This window comes from Diuraphis noxia, unplaced genomic scaffold, assembly GCF_037042655.1.
Source record: "Diuraphis noxia isolate RWA-SAM2 unplaced genomic scaffold, SU_Dnox_SAM2 contig0002, whole genome shotgun sequence".
NCBI classification, from domain to species: Eukaryota; Metazoa; Arthropoda; class Insecta; order Hemiptera; family Aphididae; genus Diuraphis; species Diuraphis noxia.
The window spans coordinates 22,683,767-22,707,623 of NW_028301712.1; the positions used below are offsets into that span (position 1 = coordinate 22,683,767).

The window sequence follows — 23,857 nt, forward strand, 5'->3', positions numbered from 1 at the left end:
AAACATAGTTCGCTATTGTAACTTTAAATTGTTTAACTACTAGATTTGAATAGTTTTATTACTGTTTTCTAATACTAAATGTTATTTCTCTATATATTATATACTATAGGTAATATAAAGTCTGTCTAAACAATAAGTAATATTAAGTTTGTGAATTCTGAATACGTCTACTTTATTCCTAATTTTAAAAATAATTGTTTATTGTTGGCTGTATTGACAACTCAATAATATTCTGTAATTGATGTGATGACTTTTTGTAAATTTAGTTTTAATTGAAACTTTTTTTTTTTAAATATATACTGACCTCTTGTCGTCTTATCGGGTTTTCGTCATATTCGGCGATATTTTTGTGTTTGCCTATGAAGCCAAGGAGTGTGGATTTGGGTGATTGTAGCGGTGTACGAACATTTTTAGATTATGACCAATTGCCACAAATACTTCCTATCGCCGATTGTAGTGTAATATTTGCTATAAAGTAAAATGTAACACTATGGACAATACTGAACACTTGTAATAAATTGCAACTAACCTGTGTCCTGTGATGTACCTATTTTGCCTATACAATACGCCGGGCAACACATAATTTAGGTATAATATATTAATATTTTACTATAATTTGAGGAATTAGGTAACCTTAAACTAATTGGTTGGAACTATTAAACTATTATCTAAACATTCCTTAGACTTCCTATATTATGCAGAATATTTTTATTATATAAAGCTCAGCCATAAACTATACCTCTAATATAATACAATATTTTTGGGTACTCAATTTTAGAATTATAAAGAAATAGCGGATAGCCTTTATGATAAATACTACAGAAAATTACATCCAATAAATACTAACTATTTTATAATCTATAATATTGCAACAAATGACAGTAATTTAAATAATCGAAAAATACTCAATTTGCGTGAGCCAAAATTAAATTCAGGCGTGACCCATTCTATAACAAGATATAGCCATAGCCCATAAGGATTGGAAAAAATAAGGTATATAACACTCCCCGAGTTTCTTGGGATCTATTTATTATAAAGTAGTATAGTGTATTAGTGTACAGTTTACATATCAATATAATATCTATATCTATACTTTTATATTAATATTTATTTTATTTTTTTTTTTATTGGTTAAGCATCAACTACATAGGTTATTAGCTTACATGTGTTAATTTCTACATTAAATGATTATATGCTATTGTACAATTCTATTTTTTTAAAGTATAAAATTATGCTATGAAAGTTTGAAAATGGACCAATTGCTTCGTACAGGTTGTCTGGGATGTTGAAATCTTTTCTAGCTTCGTTGAAGTTTGGGCAGTGGATGATGATATGTTTGATGGAGTAGTTTGTATTGCATGTTGGGCAAAGGGGTGGATCTGTCTTTGCCATAAGATGTCCGTGTGTCATATATTAATATTATAAAGAGGTATAATTGTATGTTTATAGGGAGCATTCTTTGAAACAACTAAACATTTTTTACCATAAGAAAGCTATACATTATACCTGAGTATTAAAGATTATATTTTATAAAATAATAGTTAACCTCTAAAGAGTCTAAAATAATAATTTCGTCATTTCTGACGACATATTATAAGCTTTGCCGAGTAAAAAAAGGTGTATGCTTTTATTAGAATTATTATAAGACTACAATGTATTATTAATATTATAAATACACAATCATTACTATAATACCTATAATCCATATTATTATGTACATTTTATATTATAAGCATATATAAGAACAAAAAGTGTAACATATAGAATTGACTTTTGGAACAACATTTGTTAAAATTAATACCTATTTGTTTTTCTTTTATTAAGCGCTACATGTATAATTAAATTTTTTAGTATTGAAAATAAAAAAATTTAAATTTATTTAAAAATTTTTTGGATAAATTCAAATAGCCTATCTGTGAGTTCGATTATGAGAAAAATTATAACTATAAAAAGTTTATCTAAGCCAAGTAATTTATTTTTTATAATTTTTCTAAAATTCAATATTTTTTTGGTTAGATTAATTTGGAACCTATAATAACTTTTTTTTTAATATGATTTTTGAGAATTTGCTAACATGAGTAAATTTCTTAAATTATTTACTCATTATATGATATTAAAAAATGTTGTCATATATTTATATTTTTTATCAGGTTTTTCTGTTACACCCTGTATGGCTGAATAGTGTATACTGTATATAAAATTGCTCTGGGGGAACATTTTGGGGGTTGGCTTTATTTTCAAGGGGAGCCCTTGAATATTATATGTAACCGCGGAACAAATCTAGTTTAGCACCCCTTCGAATTTTCGATTTTTTTTTTTTTGAAACCTATGTATTTTGACGAGTTTAGAACGATGGTGTAAAAATAAATTTTCGGAAATGATTAGTTTTGAAGTTATAGACTTGCGAAGTTCACGATTTTCGATTCTATACTCTTGCACGCAATGTTAAATGTACTTATTTAATTAAATAAAATAAAACGATTTATCACTAAGTATAAAAAAACATTATGGTTACAAATTATTTTATAATATTGTTAGATTAAGAATATATTTTTTTTTTTTTTTTTATTGATCAAATAAAAACTCGGCAACTACATGGCCATTAGTTACAGTTGTGGTATGTTTACATGGTTTAAGATTTTTACAACATTTTTTTTTTTTAAAGGGGATTACAATATTAAAGATAAGTTATAACAGTATGGTTTCTAAGTATTTATATAAGAAAGAAAAAGAATATATTTTATTAAATCACTATTTTAACGTTTTTATAATGTGGGCAGTGATGCCTTGCTAGCGGCATTCGTCGCTGCGCTCCGCAAATCGAAAATATCCCTCGACTTGCTATGCAACACCACCTCAAGTAGGTCACAGGGTAAGTTATGTTGTATTTATTTTGGCACTATCGTTCTAAATTCGTTGAAATACCTGTTTTTCCAAAAAAAATAATTTGTTATAAGAGCGTTGTGTATGAGTAAATCGTGAAAATCGTGAACTTCGCAAGTCTATAACTTCAAAACTAATCATTTCCGAAAATTTAATTTTGCATCATCGTTCTAAACTCGTCGAACTTCATAGGTTTAAAAAAAAAATCGAAAATTCGAGGGGATGCTAAACTAGATTTATACCATGGAATGTTCCATTTTCTAGAGAAACGAAAATGTGTGAAAAGTTTTGAAGACACGGTAGAAGATGTCAAAAATATATATGGTTGTCATGTTGACAGACAATGATGGCAACTTTTTAGGCATGTTTTTTCAAGATTTAAGGATGAAAGAAGAATTTCGAGCATTTCCTGAAGTGATTATAAAATTGAAATAGTAATTTAAATTAATCTGTTGAAATTATATTAAATATTTTTATATAGATGGTTTGTGCTGATGCTACTTAAAAGCTGGTGGACATGAGAATTCCGCTGTAGGTGTTATTGATTGAGGATGGTAATGGCCAAAGTGAGATAGCTACTCTTGGATTGCTAGTGAATGAACAGAGAGACACATTACATTGGCTCTTTAATAAGTTTAAAGAATGCAATCCAGCCTGTTCAAATACGAGAGTATTTGTTACAGATAAAGACATGAAAGAGCGTTCTGTCATTAAATCATTGTTCCCAACGTCTCGTCTTGCGATATGCCTATTCCACACTCTACGAACATTTAACAGAGAAATCACCTGTGAAAAATTAGGTATAACGCCAGATGAACGAGATAGTAGTAAAAAGCTGATAGAACAGTAATGCTTCTGCAAAAATGAAAAAGAATACCAGGAGATACAGACCATTTTTTTAAATCAGGCCCCTCATCAAGTCAAAATGTACTTTGCAAAGAATTGGCTTGATAACCGCGAAGAAAGGGTTACTGGCTTAAAATTTCAAAGTGGTAACTTCTTAAATACCACAAATAATAGGCTCAAAAGTTTTAATTCCAAATTAAAATCGGTTATACCATATTTTTCAAATCTTTCCAAATTTTTTAAACAGTTATTTGTAGTAATTAAGTGTGTTCGGTCAGAAAGGTACAGTAAAACAATTAGTTTAGTACAAAAACTACCAACTAAAAAAATTGAAAATAGCGATGAATATAAATATAGCATGCTTTTAACACCTTATGCATATACCTAATTATTAAAAAAAAGGTCTGTCATGTTCTAACAAAACTAAGATTTTAGAAAGTACTTCCCTAATTTCTTGCTCTTGTGCTTTTTATAATTCAATGAAGTTGCCATGCTAACATATTTTTAATAAAAGAAGAGCAACAAATCTTTCCTTGTACGATGAAGATATCTGCGATAAAAGATGGACAAAGAATTATTATTATAAATCCCAGGTAATATTTAAAGAACCGCTGAAGCTATGTGATGCTGTAAATGATGTTCCTATTGAAGTTCAGACAAAAACTAAAAACACAAGACTATTATCAGCCAACGAAAAGTTTTGAAAAGCATCTGTTAAAATATCTAAATTGGCTGAACTTCTTTCAATATCATCGCAATTTAATTATGAAAGAAGAATGAATCAGTTAGAACAAATAATTAGTATATGGAGCAAAAAAGAATTTATTATTAAGGAGATAAGTTCTGTATCTGACAATGATGATGATGAAGGTGAAATAAAATCTAAAATTAAAAAATTAAAAATTAAATCATAATATTAATCAAATATGTGTTAACGATTTAGAAAATGTTAACCAGCCATCAACAAGTTCTGGACCTGCCAATACAATTGAAGACATGATATTAAATTCTGTTCCGAATGACGAGTCAGGTACATAACATAATAAAATATAAGTGAATTATTAAGATATAACTAATTAATAATTAAATAATATGTGTTAACAATTTAGAAAATGTTAACCAGCCATCAACAAGTTCTGGACCTAACCAAAACAGCTCAAACAACTATAAGTTGTAGAGTGTAGTACACTATTCATATGCAAATCATAAGGTTATGGCATTAGACCTATATTGTTTACAAAATTTATTTCAAAACAACTCTAAAGTTGGCCAAAATAATGTAGAATTTGAAGTAGAACAAGAGAAGCAAAATATATTATTTGAAGTAGAAGAAAATAACCAAAATGATGTATTATTACCTGCTTCATATTCTCAAAGAGATGAAGTAATTAATGCTTCATATTCTCAAAGAGATGAAGTAATTAACTAACCTTTCTTAATTTTAGATTTTCCATGCATTTAATATTTTTAATTATGTATAAAAATTGTTTTTTTTTCGCAGAATAGTGTCATCGATCATGATAATTCTTATTATAGTTCTAGAAGTGAAAAATATGAGAATCAAAACTTCAGTAACAGCCAATGACCTATATTAAGATGGAAACTGCTTTATATTTATTTATTTTTGTCAAGTTTTGTCTATTGACAAATAGGTCTAAGTATTGATTAAATATAAGGTTATTATTTTTAAAATATTTATTAACACTAATTTATATAAATTTGTCAAGAAAGACACATTTTAAGAAATTTTGTTTTTTATTTTAAATTTTATATTTGTATATTAAAGTTTTTCATGTGGTTTTCAAAATATTTGGTATTATTCAATGCATAAATTATAATTTGTTGAATACTGATTGGAATTACTGTATTTAAAATCTTGAATAAATATTTAATTTTTAAAGTAAAACACAGTAACTCCAGTATATTGGATTTACTGTTTTTTAACTTCTTATTCTTATTAGAAATTTAAGGGTAAGCCCATTATCTTATACTTACTTAGATAATTAGACAATTAAAAATATCACCAGTAAATTCTACGGATAATAATAAGTAAATTGAAAAAAAAAATTGTCAACAAAGGTTTAGGAAACAGCGTACGAGTTCATTAGATTCCAAATCTTGTTATGTCATTTTCCCAACATTTCAATATTTGGAAATACCTTTTTCTGGGTTAGGGCGGCAGAGCATATGTGTATATTAAAAGATAAATGCCTCACTGAATTAAAAAATATATATTACTTTATTTGATAAAATATTAGTTATATGAACTTACTATTTTACCTTATTCAATTCAAGAACAAAATAACATTTATTTTCATTTAAAAATCAAACAAATTTTACACAAAAATATTATAATATTGGTATGAAACATATTTAATTAAAAGAGTTCATTACATAAATTATGTTTTTTGACCCCAAATCAGTCTTAGATTACAATTTAAAAATATTAGTTTTTAATAGGTACTATTAAATTTTACTGTACCTATGGTCATTTTGAACAATGTTTTGAATATTTTTGTCAACATTTTGAATGTTTTTTTTCCTTAAAGTACGCATATGAGGAAGAGTAAAATGTTTTTGAAGAAAATAATAAGCTTTAGGTCCAAGATGATGAACTGTATGTGCAAATTGTATAATTTCATTGAGATGTCGTTGGCCATTTGGTGTTTTATTTTTATTTGTCAAATAATTTTTTACCAACATATACATTGTTGAGGGCAAATACATTTCACACAACTTGAGACAATTATCTTCAGAGTTTGTTTGCTCTAATTGTCTTTTCAATTCATTGACAGTTTTTACTAACTGCTTCTTCAAACTTACTTCTTCAGCTAGTTGTTTCTTAAGCTTAAGTTTCCTTGGCGAATTGGCTGATAAGTAATTTGGGGTTTGAAGACTTACTGAATTTTTTACAATTCCAGTAGATGTTGGCACATCAAACAAGTTTTTGGTAATGTTCGCCTGATCTAAAACAAATTATATTTTAAATTATTATAATTAGTCATATTAATTTGCTTAACTAATAAATTATAATTTATTTAACACACCATATTTTGAACAAGACGTTTGTACATGTACTGGGATAGCAGGTGAGACGTCGTCATCATCTATTGTAATAGTTTCATAAACTTTTTGAGGTGTGACTGTTTTTATTACTGGAGGTTTATCTAAAAGCACAGGATACATAATTAATTATTAAGAATTATGTAGTCATACAATTTAACTAACAAACTAACTTTTAAATATAGTTGGTACTGCATTGGATAAGAGTCTATTCTTTTGGAAATTGAACATTCGATCTTCAAAATGCAATGCACATAATTTAAAACGTTTTTTCAGGTTTTCAATATCAACATTTGGCAAATATTTTGAATCACAGTTCTCAACCCAAATAGCACATCTATAAATAATAACAAATACATTTAAAACTAATAATTTGTAGATAATAGGAAGCTAGTAACTTCATCTGTTGTTGATTATTAATCAACAACAGATGATACATACAATATACATAATAAGTATAACCAATTGCTCTGAGTAAAAATGTATGGAAAGAATTGATTAACTTATTTTATATATTATTGTTTTAGCCAATTTTAACTAATTTACTAAAAATCAGTGGTGCAAATAGGAATTTTTTTGGGGGAGGGGGGCTCAAGCCCACACATTTTTTAAATTTTTATTCATAGGAATGTCCCTTTCTATATTCAAAATACTAAAATTAAATTATGAATCTTCAATATTCAATTTTAGCAAATTATCTACTGATTAAGGTACTTGAAGACTTTCCTCAGAATATCTTATTTTTAAAATAGTTATCATTGTATCTATGATATACAATAATAAGCTTTCCTTTTCCAATACTTTTATTTTTTGAGGGGGCTTTAATGTTTTGGATGGGGGGCTAAGCCCCAAAGACCCCTATCTTTTTTCACTGCTACAGTTACAGAAGCCACACAACATTTGTTATCAAATTAAAATGGCATATCGAAGCATACCAATTTATTAATTCTTAATACCTATGGTAATCCTAATATTGATTCTTGTATTTTAAAAATAATACGAGTAGTTATTAGTCATTGTGCTGTTCTCATGCCATATATTTTATCAATCCGTCACCGGGCGACTCTCAGTTGTATCATGATATTTTTGTATACCTACTGTAGTAGTGTAGTGTTATAAAACTTTCAAATTAAAGTAGATAAACAAAAACAATAATAAAAATATACTATTTATAATATTAATAGCAACATAGCTGCTAATAATTAATATTTCATGACTAGAAGTAAAAATCCAAGGCAATTGTCTTAAGATTTTTAAATGTCACTTAGGTATCTAATTTGTTTTAATGATATAATGTTTTTGTTGTAGAAATTGAATGTAATAATATAAAAATACAAAAACATCAGACATTCACAATCACAATGTAATACGTATGTTTGGTCAAGTTTCTATTAAACATTAAAGTGCTCTACTGAAGTAATGACATACTGAGTGTCTGAGTCTAGTGAGTCTACTGCTCTACTGTAGTACTGTCTACTCGGCGCTCGTAGAGACGTCTAATTATAAGTTTATAACTATAAGACGTGTTTTTTATAGGTATAGCAGTAAATAGCTCTGGTTTAGTTTGGTATCATACTATCATAGTATTATAATCAGTAGTAATAACACGGAATAAATAAATCAGAATGGACACTGATTATAATATAATCATAATATCATATAGATATTTTTTGAGTGCCCATAGTAGAACCACGGGTAGAACCATTAATCTATTCTGTGGTAGAACAGCCTACCAATAACTTATAATTAGAATTACGGAAAGAAGTCCAGATAAAAATATAGTCGTTATAAAAATGCAATCAATAATATTATATTTTTATTTTTATTTATTATATTATGAATTTATGATTAACATAAATCTTTTCAGGGAATTTTTTTTACGATTACTGATCTGAACCGGATAAACTGTCAGTGCAAGCACTGCAAGCAGACAAGCAGTGCATTCAGCATTGCACCAGGGCCCCGACTCATTGAACTATTTGGGAGGGGAGCATCAAAATCAAAGTACCTACAATAAAAAAATTGGTACTTATAATTGTCAGGGATCGAAGACTTAACACAGCAAAAGAGAATTTTAAAGTTTAAGTATTTCTATGTTTATTTTATATTTTTATGTCGAATACAACAGTTTTAACTCAACTTAATAATCGGTTTCAAGGTAAAGGCATGGACGATTTAAGTAATAGTAGATTTCAATTATTTAAACACTACCTACTATTATTCCTTTAACATAAATCGATAAAATTATTATTATTAATATTAAAACATCATACGATTTTCGTATAACATAACTATATAAGGAATAAGGATAATATTATTAATTCCGACTTCCCTCGGGTATATCTTATCTATAAAAACAGTTATAAAAGATGAAAAAAGCGGGTAAGTGGGTGACGCTCGTCGCTCAGCTGTATAATAATAGGTTAGAAGTGGGCCATTGAAAAATATGGTGTTTAGAATTTAATCATAAAATATCATTGCATAGAAAAACAATTCCGAGATGAGATGGTTTGTCGGAATATGATATTTTATATTATATTTTAATTGTTATTGTCAATACGGTAGACGGTAAATTTAATTAATATTATTTGAATATCATGTATTTGTGTATAATAATATACTTAAGAAGTTTCAAGTACACACAAATAATATTTTTAATGAGACCACATTTAATAATTTTCAGGTGAGACAAAAAACGAAATATTGATACATCTCTTTTTTGTTGCAAAATGCAAACAATGGAACTGCTATTTTCAGATGTTTCGACAGTAGAATTAATTGTCTCCCGCAGTCCCGCCTGAAGTAATCAAGGTACTTAGATATTGTAGTTAGTTGTTAGAACAGTGATACTAAAATTAAAATTTTTTAAAATGGACTCTTAGCGAAGGGTTAGCGATTCATTATAAATTATAATATCAATTCATGGTGTAGATATATTATTATAATTGACTATAATTTATAATTATATTTGACGGCAGTCTTGTTATCATATTTCAAGATAAAAATTAAATACATAAAGTATACACATATATGCAATAAACTCCTAGATAATATATACATGGATGGGACATACCATGTATTCTACTGTGATCGAATAGCATACTAGTATATTATCTATGAATAAACTACCACAAACATCGAGATAAAGATTATTAATTCACAAAATATTAGTTAGTATGCTTCTACTAAAAGAATATTGATAAACCTAACCTATCAACACCTCGCTTCTATTAGAATCACAAAATAATATCGTAATATTATGCTAGAATATGTTCTTCATCTATTATCACAAATAATTAATATATTCCAGCAAGGTATAATTAATTAGTATTTATCACCTAAAAAAATAAGAATAAACGTCAATTTCTAGACAATATGGAAATATGGATAAGTCATCATTCTTAAACCTAATTGTTTTGTACTAATGCAGTAATATATACGGTTTGGTCTTTACTCTTTAGTATGATAGAATCTATAATAGTTAGTTACCAAAAGTGTTACATGCGGTTTGGCGGTTGTAATTTGCGAGGTAGGTAAAATTTACTTTAAAGCCTGCTTAAACAAATAACATTTTAACATTTTAAATACATATTTATTTAAATTAATTTCAATATTATTTCTTTTATTATTATTGTTATTATAATATCATAATTATTATATTTATTTTTTGGTTTTATGTTTTAAAGTTATTAATCAATATTATTAAAATTTAATATTATCTATGGTGAGGATACCACAACCTGAATTGCATTCAATCACTTCGGTAACTAATATGTTCTTTGAAAACGTCGTCTTTTCTAGAATAAAAATATGTACTATCTTTTTATAATTTATTATCTATGTCCTATGAGTAAGTTTCTTACCTTACAGGATCGTCGGGAAATTTGAAAAATGATAGTTGTCCATCATTAGTAGTTTTCGTGAAAGAGGTTCTACAAAAACTAAGTGCACACCTAGTGTAACTGTTATTATAATTTATGTTTTCTGTCATATTAATTTCTAATAAAAAGCTCAATTAAAACTGAAATTAAACGTTTTTTTAAATTTCAAAAAAGCAAAACATGGATCTTCGGAGTCTTTTACCATGGGGATTACTCAGTACAGATTTGATAGTAACTTAAAAATCTTTTAACAGTGTCACCATCAGACAATGTTTAAACATAAAATAAATAAATGGGAATTTTTAGATTAGGTCACAATCATGGTCACATACTTAGAATTATGTAGTCCTTGGTCACGATTTAAGATATTCGATGTATTTACTATTTTAAATGTCTTATATCTTAAATCGTGGATGAGATTAAGATACAGGACAACTTATTCATATTAATGTAATATGCGATTATTCGTGACCAGCCTGCTGCAGGCTGTTGATCGGCCACTACAACTTACTGTATTACAGACTTATTCGGTTATTCCCTTGGGCGTGACTGCGTGTGGTTGATACCGAATCCGTAATCTGAAAAGATGTTGGCAACGTGAATTCATCTTTGTTACGAAATTATAAAAACGGAACCAATCTGTAATATTATTATCATTGTTACCATAGAACGTATTACAATTACAAATTTACAACCATATGGCACGCCGGTTTATGATAACAGCATTAAAAGCAATATAAATAAAAATTAAAAATGACAAAATGTTTGAATCACGAGTGATGACAATTTTTTGACCGTTCGGCGTTCACCGTTGTATCTACATTGAATTAAACAGTTATTTGTTATGTGTATATAGAATTTTAATTTCAGTTATTTAAAGTAAGTAGTATGCTATATTATTATAATCAGTAGCGTCAAATATTTTTACTTTATTTGATGTTACCAAAGCACTTTAGTAATGTAGTATGATTGTCAATATGTTACCAAAGTCATCAATCAGATTATGATATCAAGATTTTTTCTGAGTTAGAAAGTTTTTATCCAGAATAGCTTAAAAAAAATCACAATATTGCTCATGGGTATATACTGCTCAAAAAGAGTCATAATACGTAGTGAAAATTTTAATTGTCTTCTGTCATTAGTTTTTAAGTTATGACAATGGTCATGTTATTAAATATTTACACGAAATATAAAATAAAGTTGAGTAAATTAAAGGCCTTAAACAAGGTTATGAAAATTAAAATGTCCTAACTCCTATAGTTCTAACCACAAAATTTTGAAAACGCATAATATAATATACAGGGATTTTATAGCATTTGCTAATTATGATAATATAGAGATAAAAATAGCAGAGTGAGCTATAAATTTGGTTTATGCACCAGGGACTCCAAGTATGACATTTTATAATGTTATTTTTTGCATATTTTAAGTATTTTGGGTTTTTAGTGCTATTTTTCAAGTTTTGGAGCTATTTTTTGCTAATTTACAATTATAACGTTCTATTTTGTATTTTCATAAATCTAGTTTATATTATGTGGTATGAAAATTATAAAAATGTATATTTTTTTTTTTGAATACTTAAAAAAAAAACACCCACATTTTGTCCATATCAAACTCATATTATAAATGTACCTATTAATTTATAAATAATCTTTAGTTAATAAATATAAGTTTTTTTTTTTTAACTTTGAGCAGAATGCATTTTTATTTTTGCTATTTTTCATGCTTTTAGGTTATATTATAGCGCATATTTAATTTATTTTGAGTGCTATAAAATCCAAGCCCTGATAATATAATAGGTATATTGTTTTATTTGAGTGTGTTCATTTCGCTATTATATTGGTGTATCATTATGCATTCCCAAAATTAGTTTCTAGCATATTCCGCTAGATTGAAGCACTTAACGTATCAAAAAATGTGGATTTTAGTCAAAATAAAATGCATATTATTTATTATTTTGTGCCTTTGTAGCTTTGTGGGTTAGGTTCTTTTCCACAGTGGTGAAACGACCGTGGTCATTGAGAAGCGATTGCTTCTTGACTTTTTAAGGTTTGGGGGTCGGTGGATGCCGTGTATCCTGGGTGAAAATATGAAAGTGCATTACCATAACTAAAAGTACCTATTAGTATTAGTATTTATAACAATTTATTGATATATTCAGGGATAGCACTAATGGATGTGAGGGCGGATGTGTAAATTGTAAGTTTGCTTATGGGCTATTTTAGGTTCGTTTCGCCACTGCTTCTCCATAGTATCTTTTAATAATGTGATTAACAATCATACTAAACTAAACACCAAACTTTTCATGTATAAATTATTAATCAAACCCATGTGGACTTATGGACCACAACTTATGGGGTAATGCAAAAAAAAACTAAAAATGTAAATAAAATCCAAACCGTTCAAAATAAAATCTTAATATTAATCACTAACTCCCCACCATAATATGTCTCCAACTACACTCTGCACACAGATTTAAATATTAAAATAGTTCACTATGAAGCAATTACATATTACAAAATATTCCATAACAGGCTTCCATATCATCTTAATCCTCTTGTATCCAATTTAGCTTCTCACACAATTCCAAGCAATCCCACACGACAACTGAAAAGAAAATGGTGTCGAGATTTACTAAATGAATAAATTAAAACTATATAAAATAAAAATAAAAATAAAAAATAATTAATAAACAAATAGGCAGTGCATTCACTGGATAGCCACATCCCTCACGTTTTCATGTTATATAAAAAAAATTAAATATTATATCACATATTCTTATTGTGCCCTAAGGCCTAGGGTACAGATTGTATATTTCTTATTAAAAAAAAATAATAATAATGTGATCTTATAATGATATATATACATAAACCTATAAGGCTGTAAATATATTTCAAAAACTTATTTTAAGGGGATTGGAAGCGGTGATTTTCTGTCTTTGTCTAACATACGTGGGACATACAATACGCCTGCCAAAAATTAAGGTACTTCTAGTTGTTCGATTTAAAATATGTAAAGATGTGTTAATTGATATACAAGTTTACTTTGCATCGGTCGAACCACTTTTTCAGTTGTAGCAATATTTTGATAAGAATAAATATTTTAAATTTTATAAATTTGTCAATTTATTAAAAATATGCTTCGACCGATGCAAAGTAAAGTTGTATACCAATTCAAAAATCTTTATATATTTTAAATCGAGCAACTAGAAGTACTTTAATTTTTATCAGGCGTATTGTATGTTTCACGTGTGTTAGACAAAGACAGAAAATCACCGCTTCCAATCCCCTTTAGCATTTAGTACATTTAAACATTATAATAATTCCATAGAAATAAACTTGAAAAATAACAACCAGAAGCAGAGTAGGCGCTACATTTTGTGAAGCCCTAGGAAAAACTTATTCAACTTATCACCAAAAGCAAAGTCATATATAAAATATTTTTCAATGTAAATTGTAAGTGCTAGGCCCTAGACAAATGCCTAGCTTTAACCGCTTTGCCGGCCTTGACCAGAAGTGAATTACAGACACTAAATATCAAGATTTTGAAAACACGCATACTTTACTCTCGCAGAGAGAGAGAGAGATAGACGAATAATACTTTTATACAACTATAAAAAGCAATATTCTTATAAGAATAATAAATATTATTACTTTAATTAACCTTTATTCAGTGACTATTACAGAAAAATCTAATAAATATTAGATGAATGAAAAAGAAACTGCCCGCTTGCCAACAAGGCGACAATACACTCAAAGTGACAAAGTCTCACATCAATTGGTACATAAACATTGACATATTTTCGTCTATAGTGAGAAAATTTGTACTTTATTAAATGCGTACATACTACATTGCTGTTATGTATATTAGTAGTATAATAAGTACGTATTATTACGTATATTAATATGTGAGATACATAATATAATGAAATAACTTCATTTTTTTTATGAATATTAACAACAATTATATTTTTAATCTTTTTCTACAAATTTTCAAAATTTTCAAAAAAAAGACCAAGGAAAGGAATCTGTCCCCCGCTCCCTCTCTTATATATATGCCCTTGTTAGGTATAGTATATCATTATGCTTCTCACTTTCATGTGTTCATATATCAATTAGATTACCTATCTACCTATATTATTTATATAAATCTAATAATAACCGCTATACATTGACAAATACTAATAATAATAACTGTAATAACAAACGAGAAACATTTTAAACAGATTCGACAACTTTAACCAAAATAAATTAAAAAATATTTACAATATAATAATAAAATCAATTTATTAAAATAACGACTTAAAAACGCACTTATTACTGTCATTTCGTATACATTACGATACCTAATATATTAACATATTATAATACATAAGGGTATTTATTTATTAATTATTCATTTATAATATTGTCAAGATGTTTTTATTTTACATTTTAAAATAATATGTGTACTCAAATTTTTGAACAATACTATAAAACATATCATTGTTATTATTATTATTGTTATACTTACATAATATTAGATAATAAAAAAATAAATTCAAATGAAACAACATAATATATTATGTACATACGTATAATAATTAATAACTATTAACTTTTACGGATATAAATTAACACAGGTATCAGTATATAACATTGTTTATGTGGTTACCAATTCACGTCTAAAATAACTGTATATAGGTAAGATCAATTTAATAATATAGATTAGTATAAGGTAGGTACTGTAATAATAACATATAATAACTCTGTATTTCTGTGATTCTGTGGAAGTATATAACCATAGATATTCGTACAATTATTAACGATTATAATATTAGCTGAGGTTAAAGGAATGTAACATATTAAACATACTATATTAAAAACTAAATTTGTCGGTACAGACGTAGGTACTGATTAGTGGTCCACTTTATCTATGTACTGGTCATTTTGTGTCTTGCGACTACCTACTTCTTTTTAGCAGTCAGTTACTAATTTTATTTCGCGTTTCCATATTACATTTGAAACCATAATACAAATATGTATACAATATATCATAATGAAATATATTAGTTCATGTTTTAAGGGGACTGTAATTATACATAATAAAAAAAAATCGTTTGAGCGCTTATTTTTTACTTAAACCATCATTAGATATTAATGCATTATTTACAGCTATAATGCATAAGTTGGTTATAGTTACTATACCAGGCACAAAATATTTAGTAAGTACAACAAAAATAATCTACATAAAACAAAAAATATTTTTCTTAATGGAAGACAGTATTATGTTTTACTCGTATACTTGTGTGTTGTATACAAATAAAAATATATTATTATACTCATGCAGCAGCCGTATTATAATTTGTCGAAGTATAATAATACTCTTAGACTCAAACTTTTTGCGGCTTAACCAATAATTAGTTTATGGTAGTACTTTTGTCTTATAAAAGTATACCCTACCCTGATGGCAGTAAACCGCTTGACATGCAACGTGATACTACACTGTTCTAGTTATTTTTTAAATAGGTAAGTATTTTGGGTGCGAAGCTTATAAAAATTGTGATAATAATAAGACTTGTATAGAGAGATATTCATCTTGTGATTTACCTATTGCCTTTTGGCTTTTTGGTTATTGATGATAGTCGATAGATACCAATAACTGAATATCAGGCCAATGGCATCTACATTTTTTGTGATTGAATTATTATTAAAACAGCATTTAATATTTATTGTTTGGTCATTCAGGCATCAGGCATCATTTGCTATTTGTATTATTTTACTACAATAATTTATTAAACAAGTAGTATCTAGGTGAACAATATTTGTGAGAAGATGTTGAGATGGTTCGGTCATGTGGAATGAGAGAGAAGACTCAGAGGCAGAATATAAACATTAAACATAATAATGAATAACACAAAATGTCGAGCGTGAGTTAAGGAAGAATATGTGATAAAGCTCTTTGGAGGTATTTAACAAGGGTGGCCGACCCCATACAGCTGTGAGAGAAGGTTGAAGGAGATGCAGAATAGCGGTTAGCGTTGTACTATATACTCGTAATAATGCATATTTTGTATATTTTAAGCGTGTAATTGTTGAGTGACAGACGAGCCAATATGATTATTGTATAGGTATAGTAGTTATTATATATAGGTACAGTGTATATTCAGATTTTTGAAAACGACTCGCTGTTTCATGAGTTTTTAATCGATCTCGTCGTCGGAGAAGTCAGATATCACGTAATTATTATGATATTATACTTAAGCACAGTAATGTCAGTAATGTATTATGTCACATCCGAAGGATTGACGGCGACGTTCCTAAAATCAAGTTCAGCGTTCTTGTGAACTAACGAAATAATAATCATATAATGCGTTGTAAATAATGTACCTATAATACATATCAATAGATCCGGCAAACTGTTTTAATGTAATATCATCGCAATATCATGCACTTTATTCAATTTCATTTACTCACACTGTATATTATTATTATATTATAACGTTTACTACGTATTAACACATATTTTTGTAGAAGTATAACGTATATTATATACATTTATTTTGTATGTGTGTATTATATGGGTAACCTGGGTGATTGGCATTGGCACCGGCTGCGGCTGTTCACTTTGACTTTTGGACTAAAATTTGGTCATTACGTTTTTCGTGAATAAATTTGATTGGATCGTTATTATGTAGGAGTAGTATGTTTAAAAGTAAATTAGTTTTGCGGAAAAAATTAATGTATTTAGTGAAATACACATATCCACCACATTTGGTTTTTAAAACATTGTAATTACAATATTGCTTTAATATATATTACCAACCAGATTTACGAAAGCTATTTATAATTATTGTATATCACTATGCTATAATATACTTATAATTATGTAATATCTATCTTATTGAAAAAAATTTCATAAGTCGAGATATTTTTTAATAAACATGTAAGCACAACTTCAACATTGCTAAATACCAATGAATAAAATTAAAAAAAAATTATAAATTTATAATAATAATATGTACCTACATATTTCATCACAAGCGCTTCTCGTGTAAATATTATAAATATTTATGCCGCCCACCATGTATATGACAAATTATTATTATTCGAATAAGAATTATCGTTTCAATCCTTGGAATTAAAAAAATCGTATATTAATAAGTGTATCATTTTACTTTCACGTACTTATATTATAATTTATTGTACGTAAATTAACAATTAAACACAACTGTGGTGGATCGAGTTATTTTTTTCAGTGAATTTTAAATTAAAATAAATTTTTATTTTTAAGAATTATTTTAAGATATAATATACCTATTGTAGCTAAAATGAAATTAACATCTACATGAACTTTTATTTTTATTTTTTCATCAACACGTATAAAATTTAAGTGACATTTTAATGGTCGTGATTATACTATCGGCTAATAACCTATCCGGATAAAATTTCTTCAAGAAGACTTCAAGCATTTTATAGAAGATCAAAAGTTCATCGGAAATCCGTAAACTACGTTACTAACCGTTACTACGAGTCAATTGACTATATTATAATAATATTGTATACGTTTACAAAACGATGTTACTGATTTTAGTAAGAATCTAACACAATTTGTTTGTGGAAAGAGCAGTGACCAAACATTAACGGGCATAAACCGTCTAGGTGAACTCACCCAAAATGTGGTTTTTTGGACGATTAGATGAGTGTTAATTCCATTAAAAAAAAAAAACGTTTGGGCGAATAAGTTTGAATAGGTTAAATGTGGTAAATTAATTTTTATATTTTAACATTGTACAGTAATGTACATTGTTAATGAAAAAATTATTAGAAATAATAAATTAAAAACCCTATTTCTAAAAAACGTTCGCGTCTAAGTCACCAGGTAAATAAATAAATTTATCTTTACACGCAGGCAAATTGGTAAAAATAATTTCACTCACTCAAACAGTACATAAAACTATAGATATCCTAACGGGCTATTAATTTTAGGTCTAAATAGCCTAATAACCTAACCTAACCTTTGACCAAACGATCGACTACCGTGTGAAATTCGGACGAGCTTTCATTAGACAGTTTGAAAATATTTACGTGACATGATTCAACGAAAAACTCTTGAAAATGGCAAACAGAAAAGACAATATCTTCGAAGAAATAATATTATGTACCTAACTCACTATGTATTACAAAGTCACTTGCGATTTACCTAGGTATCAATTATTTATATCACATTTTGATAACAACATTCAATACTACTATTAGTACTATTGCTAAGTAGGTATATTTTATGATATTATTGTGATTAGAATAATTTATTTTATCATATATTATAGGCATTAGAAGTATTTCATACATTTATAAAAAATAAAGTAAAATCTTAGAACTTTTTAACGGATAGTACGTATAGCTGATATTATGCGCTGAGTAGGATCAATTAAAACTGCAGTTTATAATGATGTAGGTATATATATATATATATTCATATAACAGGCTTATATGCAGCGTGGTACCTATACCTATGTAATTTGAAAATATATTAGCTCTCACAGCTAGCCAAATAAATATATAATATGATGGTCAATGGTCATAATACACGAATCGAGTTTGTCCTGAGTATTCTATAGATACGACATATTACAATATTATACAACACAAGTATATAATGATGATCAAGCTCGGATTAAGTCTTAAAGGTGCCCAGAAGCCGATAGTTGACTGTGAACCTAAATTGATGAAAATACGTATATCATACCCCTATAACAAAGATTTTAAAATTGGAGTCCCCCTTCACACAACTTTATAATTATCTATTATATTACAGTTATTGAATTTAAACCAGAAAACTATGATTTTACACAAACAAATACATATAAATATACATAAATTAATTAATAGTTTATAGGTAGGTTCAATATTATATAATCGTTTACATAAACATAAATCTAGGCACCCCATGAATGAAAAAAACATTTTTGTTTTAATTTAATAAAATTATATTATTGTTTTTTTTTTTTTTTTTTTTTGTACTAGGAAATTAGAAAAGTATAACAGCCATTTGATATAACTTTAGGCTGACGACAAAATTAGCTACTTACGTCTGTGGTTTAGATGTGCTCCTTCTCCTGACTATCACTTAATCCGGCTTCATAACGATGTTAAACATTATAATATCTATTTACAATGCAGCAATGGTGCACGCGTGGGTGTATGTGTCATGTGTGTGTTTTTATAGATATATATCATATAATATAAGGGAGAGGTTTATTTTGGAAAACGTTATGAGTTTAAAACGATCCGTAGGTGAAAAAAAATATTGTTCAAAATAATTAATCGATTATTGTCTTAGATCAGTAATAGTTTGTGTGTCGAGGACACCAACCGGATAAGCGTCGTGCAACGTTATCCCCATTAATGGAGTCGTCACCACCGCAATATGGCCGGTGACCGGAACAGTGTGACTACAACGACGGTGGCCAGCACTAGCGTCCAACAGACCGGACATCCTGAACCGGAACCTTTTCCAGAGCCGTGCCTTTGTTTGTTGTCATGATGTCGAACGCCTCCACCTCCATTTCCACCTCCATGAGCAGACTGTGGAGGTTTTTTTGTGGATTCCGATGGATGATTATGTTGCTCCTGTTGTCGTTGTTGTTCATCCAACGATCGGTTGTCACCGTTGGCTGTCGGTTCGCCTTCCACAGGCACCAAGTTTTCCTCGTCTGCACCAGCTGACTCTCCGTCGCCGTCTTCTTCGGGTTCCGGCGGTGGTGCTTCCGGAGTGGTTGGAGCGCTGGGTAAGTGCAGTTCTAAAAAAAAAGTTATGTTATTGCGCACGGTAAGTATAGTTAAAAAGGTATTTAAAACATTTCGATTAAATTATTAAAATCTTAATTTATTACAAATTTATATGCATTAATAAAATAAAAATATTGGTTTAGTTTTATATTTTTATATAAGAAATACCCCGACTCGTAAAAAAAAAAAAAAAAAAAAAAAAAAAATATAAGAAATATAATTAAAAATTATAACACATATTATTATTGTCTTTGATTAAATACCTTAGTTTTAAGTTGAACCAAGTTTTGTTATTTCCTGTATTTTCCTTTTGTCACTAAGTTTTAGAGAACTGCAACTTCCCCCCTCCTTCGAAAACAAATTCTGTTGGAGTATGGGGATATGAGCCCCGAATTCAAAGATTTTAAATTATATTTTTAAATTTAGATCAAATTTCACAGATCATGTCAGTGCATGACAGACAAGACCATGTCCCACGCCTATGCCTCGTACATCGTATCTAGATATTATAGGTATTCTGTGGCTCAGTCGATTTAAAAACTTTTGTTTTACGGCAGCGTAAAAGACACGACATTAAAATTGTTCAGACTCTACGACAAAAATACCGCAGTGTAACCGGGTCTCTGAGAATTGCGTCCCGTTTTAAATTTTTTATGTAAATTGCGGCCTAGATATATTTTGTACATGTGGCTAGATATATCAATATGTTTTATTCATACTTAAATTACTTATATCTAAGACTTTTTTTCGCAAAATAAATATTTTCCTTTCCATTTTTTAGACTTAGGACCGGCAGTATAATTGTACTAATGTTGGTATGATTAGAAATTCTGTTTATATATATTTATATTTATATTTATAATTGAAAATGTACTATTCTAAATTAGTAATAATTATGCGTCTGTAAAAATGAAAAAACAGTGAAAAAATGTATTATCAAACTGGTAAAAATTTGCAAGACACATCAGTATTTTTTTTTTTACTTTTGTTCTCTGATTTCTGTGATGTCTACTGTCACAATCATTGCTTGTAATATTTTATAGGTAAGTGAGCATATTATTATACGTATTTACATCGATCGATAATATTGATAGGTATTTATCTTTAAATTTTACAGCAAATCGGAAATCAGAATATCCCAGGCCGCAATTTAAGTACATTTCAAAATGTATTGCCGAGACGCAATTTACGTATATATTAAAAGTACATGAGCCGCAATTTACATAGTATATGACTATGACCTTTTTTGGGGGACGCAATTTACCGACTCCGTTAACATCAATATCATTACGGCGTCACATAAATGATAAATATATATTAAATGAATTTACTATTGATTGTTTATACTTAAATGGATAATCGTAATTGAAACACATCGATACAAAAATACTCATATTCGATAACTCGATTTGGTTTTATTTAATTGTTGCACTTTTAAACGAATCGAATATTTTAATTACACTGAGCATAATATTATAATGAAAACTAGTATCAAAAAAATTATGAGATTTGATATAGGTAGGATTTTCCTTTTAAATGTTCAATGTATTCAATTTTCTGAATTAAATGACATCAGCTGACTTTTGTAAAAATTAAAATACCTCGGAAAAATTGAATATTTTAATTAAAGTCGGAGAACTTAAGAACAATAGTCAAACAATATAATATATTATTGAATATTACCTTTTGTTATTCAAAAACAATACGAAAGTTGGAATTTAATATTGAAAAACATCTTCTTAATGTCAACTTGTAAATGTAATTTTTAGCACAAACATATAGCTAATAGTTAAAATGATTTTATTTCTGTTGATAAATACTGAATTAGATCGATATTTAAATAATTATACTACCAACCAAGCTTAATGTTTTTAATTTAAAATGTTAAAATTATAATCAAAATAAGTCAATCGTGATAAATCGTACTTTGATATTTTGAAAAAGGTAATTATATATAACATTTATGAAAATTCTGTATTATTACATTTTTAAAGTTTTTGGCCTAGTAACATTTTTTAAATTTTATTTGTATTTGTAGTGAAAAAAAAAACTAAAAATCGCAAATGTTTATAAATGTCTAAAAAAAGAATCAAAGAATTTTTTTTAACTATACTATATATCTTGTATATGCTTATAAACATCTGATAAAAAGTTTTAGTACCTATCTATACGGTTTCTTTTTCAACTACAAAAACAATATTAAAACTAATTTTGTAGACATTTCTTTTTAACAACCATCAAAAAAGTACAAGGAATTTTTAATTTTGATTCCTAAGTACAGACTCATTTTCCTATCAGAATAGATATTAAAGTTTAAAATCGATGTAATTTTTTTCTTTTATAAATCATGTAAACAAGTAGAAAAACACACATTGTTAAATATATATAAATAATAATACATTATAAATAAAACAAACATAGTTCTGCACTGAATCATGCAGTTATTACAATTAATTTAAATTAAAAATAAGACGTATACCCACAGATAAATGATAATGATAATATTTGGCAATATGATCATCCATTGTTCAAAATGCTTTAATATCACAATAATATAATAAAATATGATAGTGTTAGAAATTTTTATATCATATTTACCATAATACGATATTATAATATATGTATTTTTTTTTTTTTTTTTTTTTTTTTTTTAAATTTAAATAAGGCTTCAACTCCTGAGGTTATTAGCCTGCAGTAAATACAAAATACAAAATAGTAGTTAATATATGTATTATTTAAGTCATACCATAACATAAGTTAACCACCTGTGTAAACTAATTTAAGTTAATTTCAAACTAATGGCCATAGAAGCCGATGTTTTTTAGATCAATAGAAAAAAAATATATGTATTTTTTTTAAAGCAACATAGTTACTAAAAACATGATTTGATTTCGGTTTGAACGTTATCTACCTACCATTCGTCATCATATTGTGAAACATGTTTCGTATATTTACGAACTTTCGTAATTTTATTATTATTGTCATTATATACATAGGTAGATATTGGTATCAATGATTCAATTCGATTGGAGAACAAACTACTAATATACAATAGTACTATACGATAAGATACGTGATATCGTAGAAGGTACAAGTTTGATATTTCAACACACCTTGAAGTCTTATCGATCCTTCGGCTTTACCCAAAGCGTTTTTGGCTATACACAGATAGCCACCAAAGTCTTTGGATTCAAGGCTCGTTATGGTTAGGTCCATTTGTAATGAATATTCGTTTATGGGAGTCTCCGACATTTTGTACTTGGCATTGGGCATGAGATCGCCTCCTGGTGACAAAATTGGATACAATTAATAATGAAAATGATTAATTTTTCAATAAATATGTATATAGTTCAATACCACTGATCAAAAAAACTCATTTAGTGTTTTTTAATTAACAGTAAAAATGATTTCATC

The 23,857-nt window shown here is 27.7% G+C and overlaps 2 protein-coding genes across 4 annotated transcripts in view; both read right to left on the reverse strand.

The window, feature by feature from the left end:
- Positions 1-5,949: 5,949 nt before the first annotated feature.
- Positions 5,950-10,896, reverse strand: LOC107172126 (uncharacterized). Of its 2 annotated transcripts, none has more exons than XM_089219332.1 (4): positions 10,656-10,896; positions 6,966-7,129; positions 6,777-6,896; positions 5,950-6,695 (listed from the first exon to the last, which is right to left on the reverse strand). In XM_089219332.1, exons 1-4 carry the CDS (start codon positions 10,781-10,783, stop codon positions 6,196-6,198), a joined length of 912 nt encoding a protein of 303 aa, XP_089075458.1. In that variant the 5' UTR covers positions 10,784-10,896; the 3' UTR covers positions 5,950-6,195. The 2 variants fall into 2 exon arrangements, with proteins under 2 accessions (XP_089075458.1, XP_089075459.1); XM_089219333.1 differs by lacking the exon at positions 10,656-10,896 and adding an exon at positions 10,533-10,558.
- Positions 10,897-19,110: 8,214 nt separating this feature from the next.
- Positions 19,111-23,857, reverse strand: part of LOC107164063 (lachesin-like) — a 139,646-nt gene continuing 134,899 nt past the window's right edge. For both annotated transcript variants that reach the window (XM_089219330.1, XM_089219331.1), the window contains 2 exons: positions 23,557-23,727; positions 19,111-20,454 (listed from right to left, as the gene is read on the reverse strand). In XM_089219330.1, coding sequence (XP_089075456.1) covers positions 20,069-20,454; positions 23,557-23,727 — 557 coding nt within the window. In that variant the 3' untranslated portion in view covers positions 19,111-20,068. The remainder of the gene's footprint in view (positions 20,455-23,556; positions 23,728-23,857) is intronic.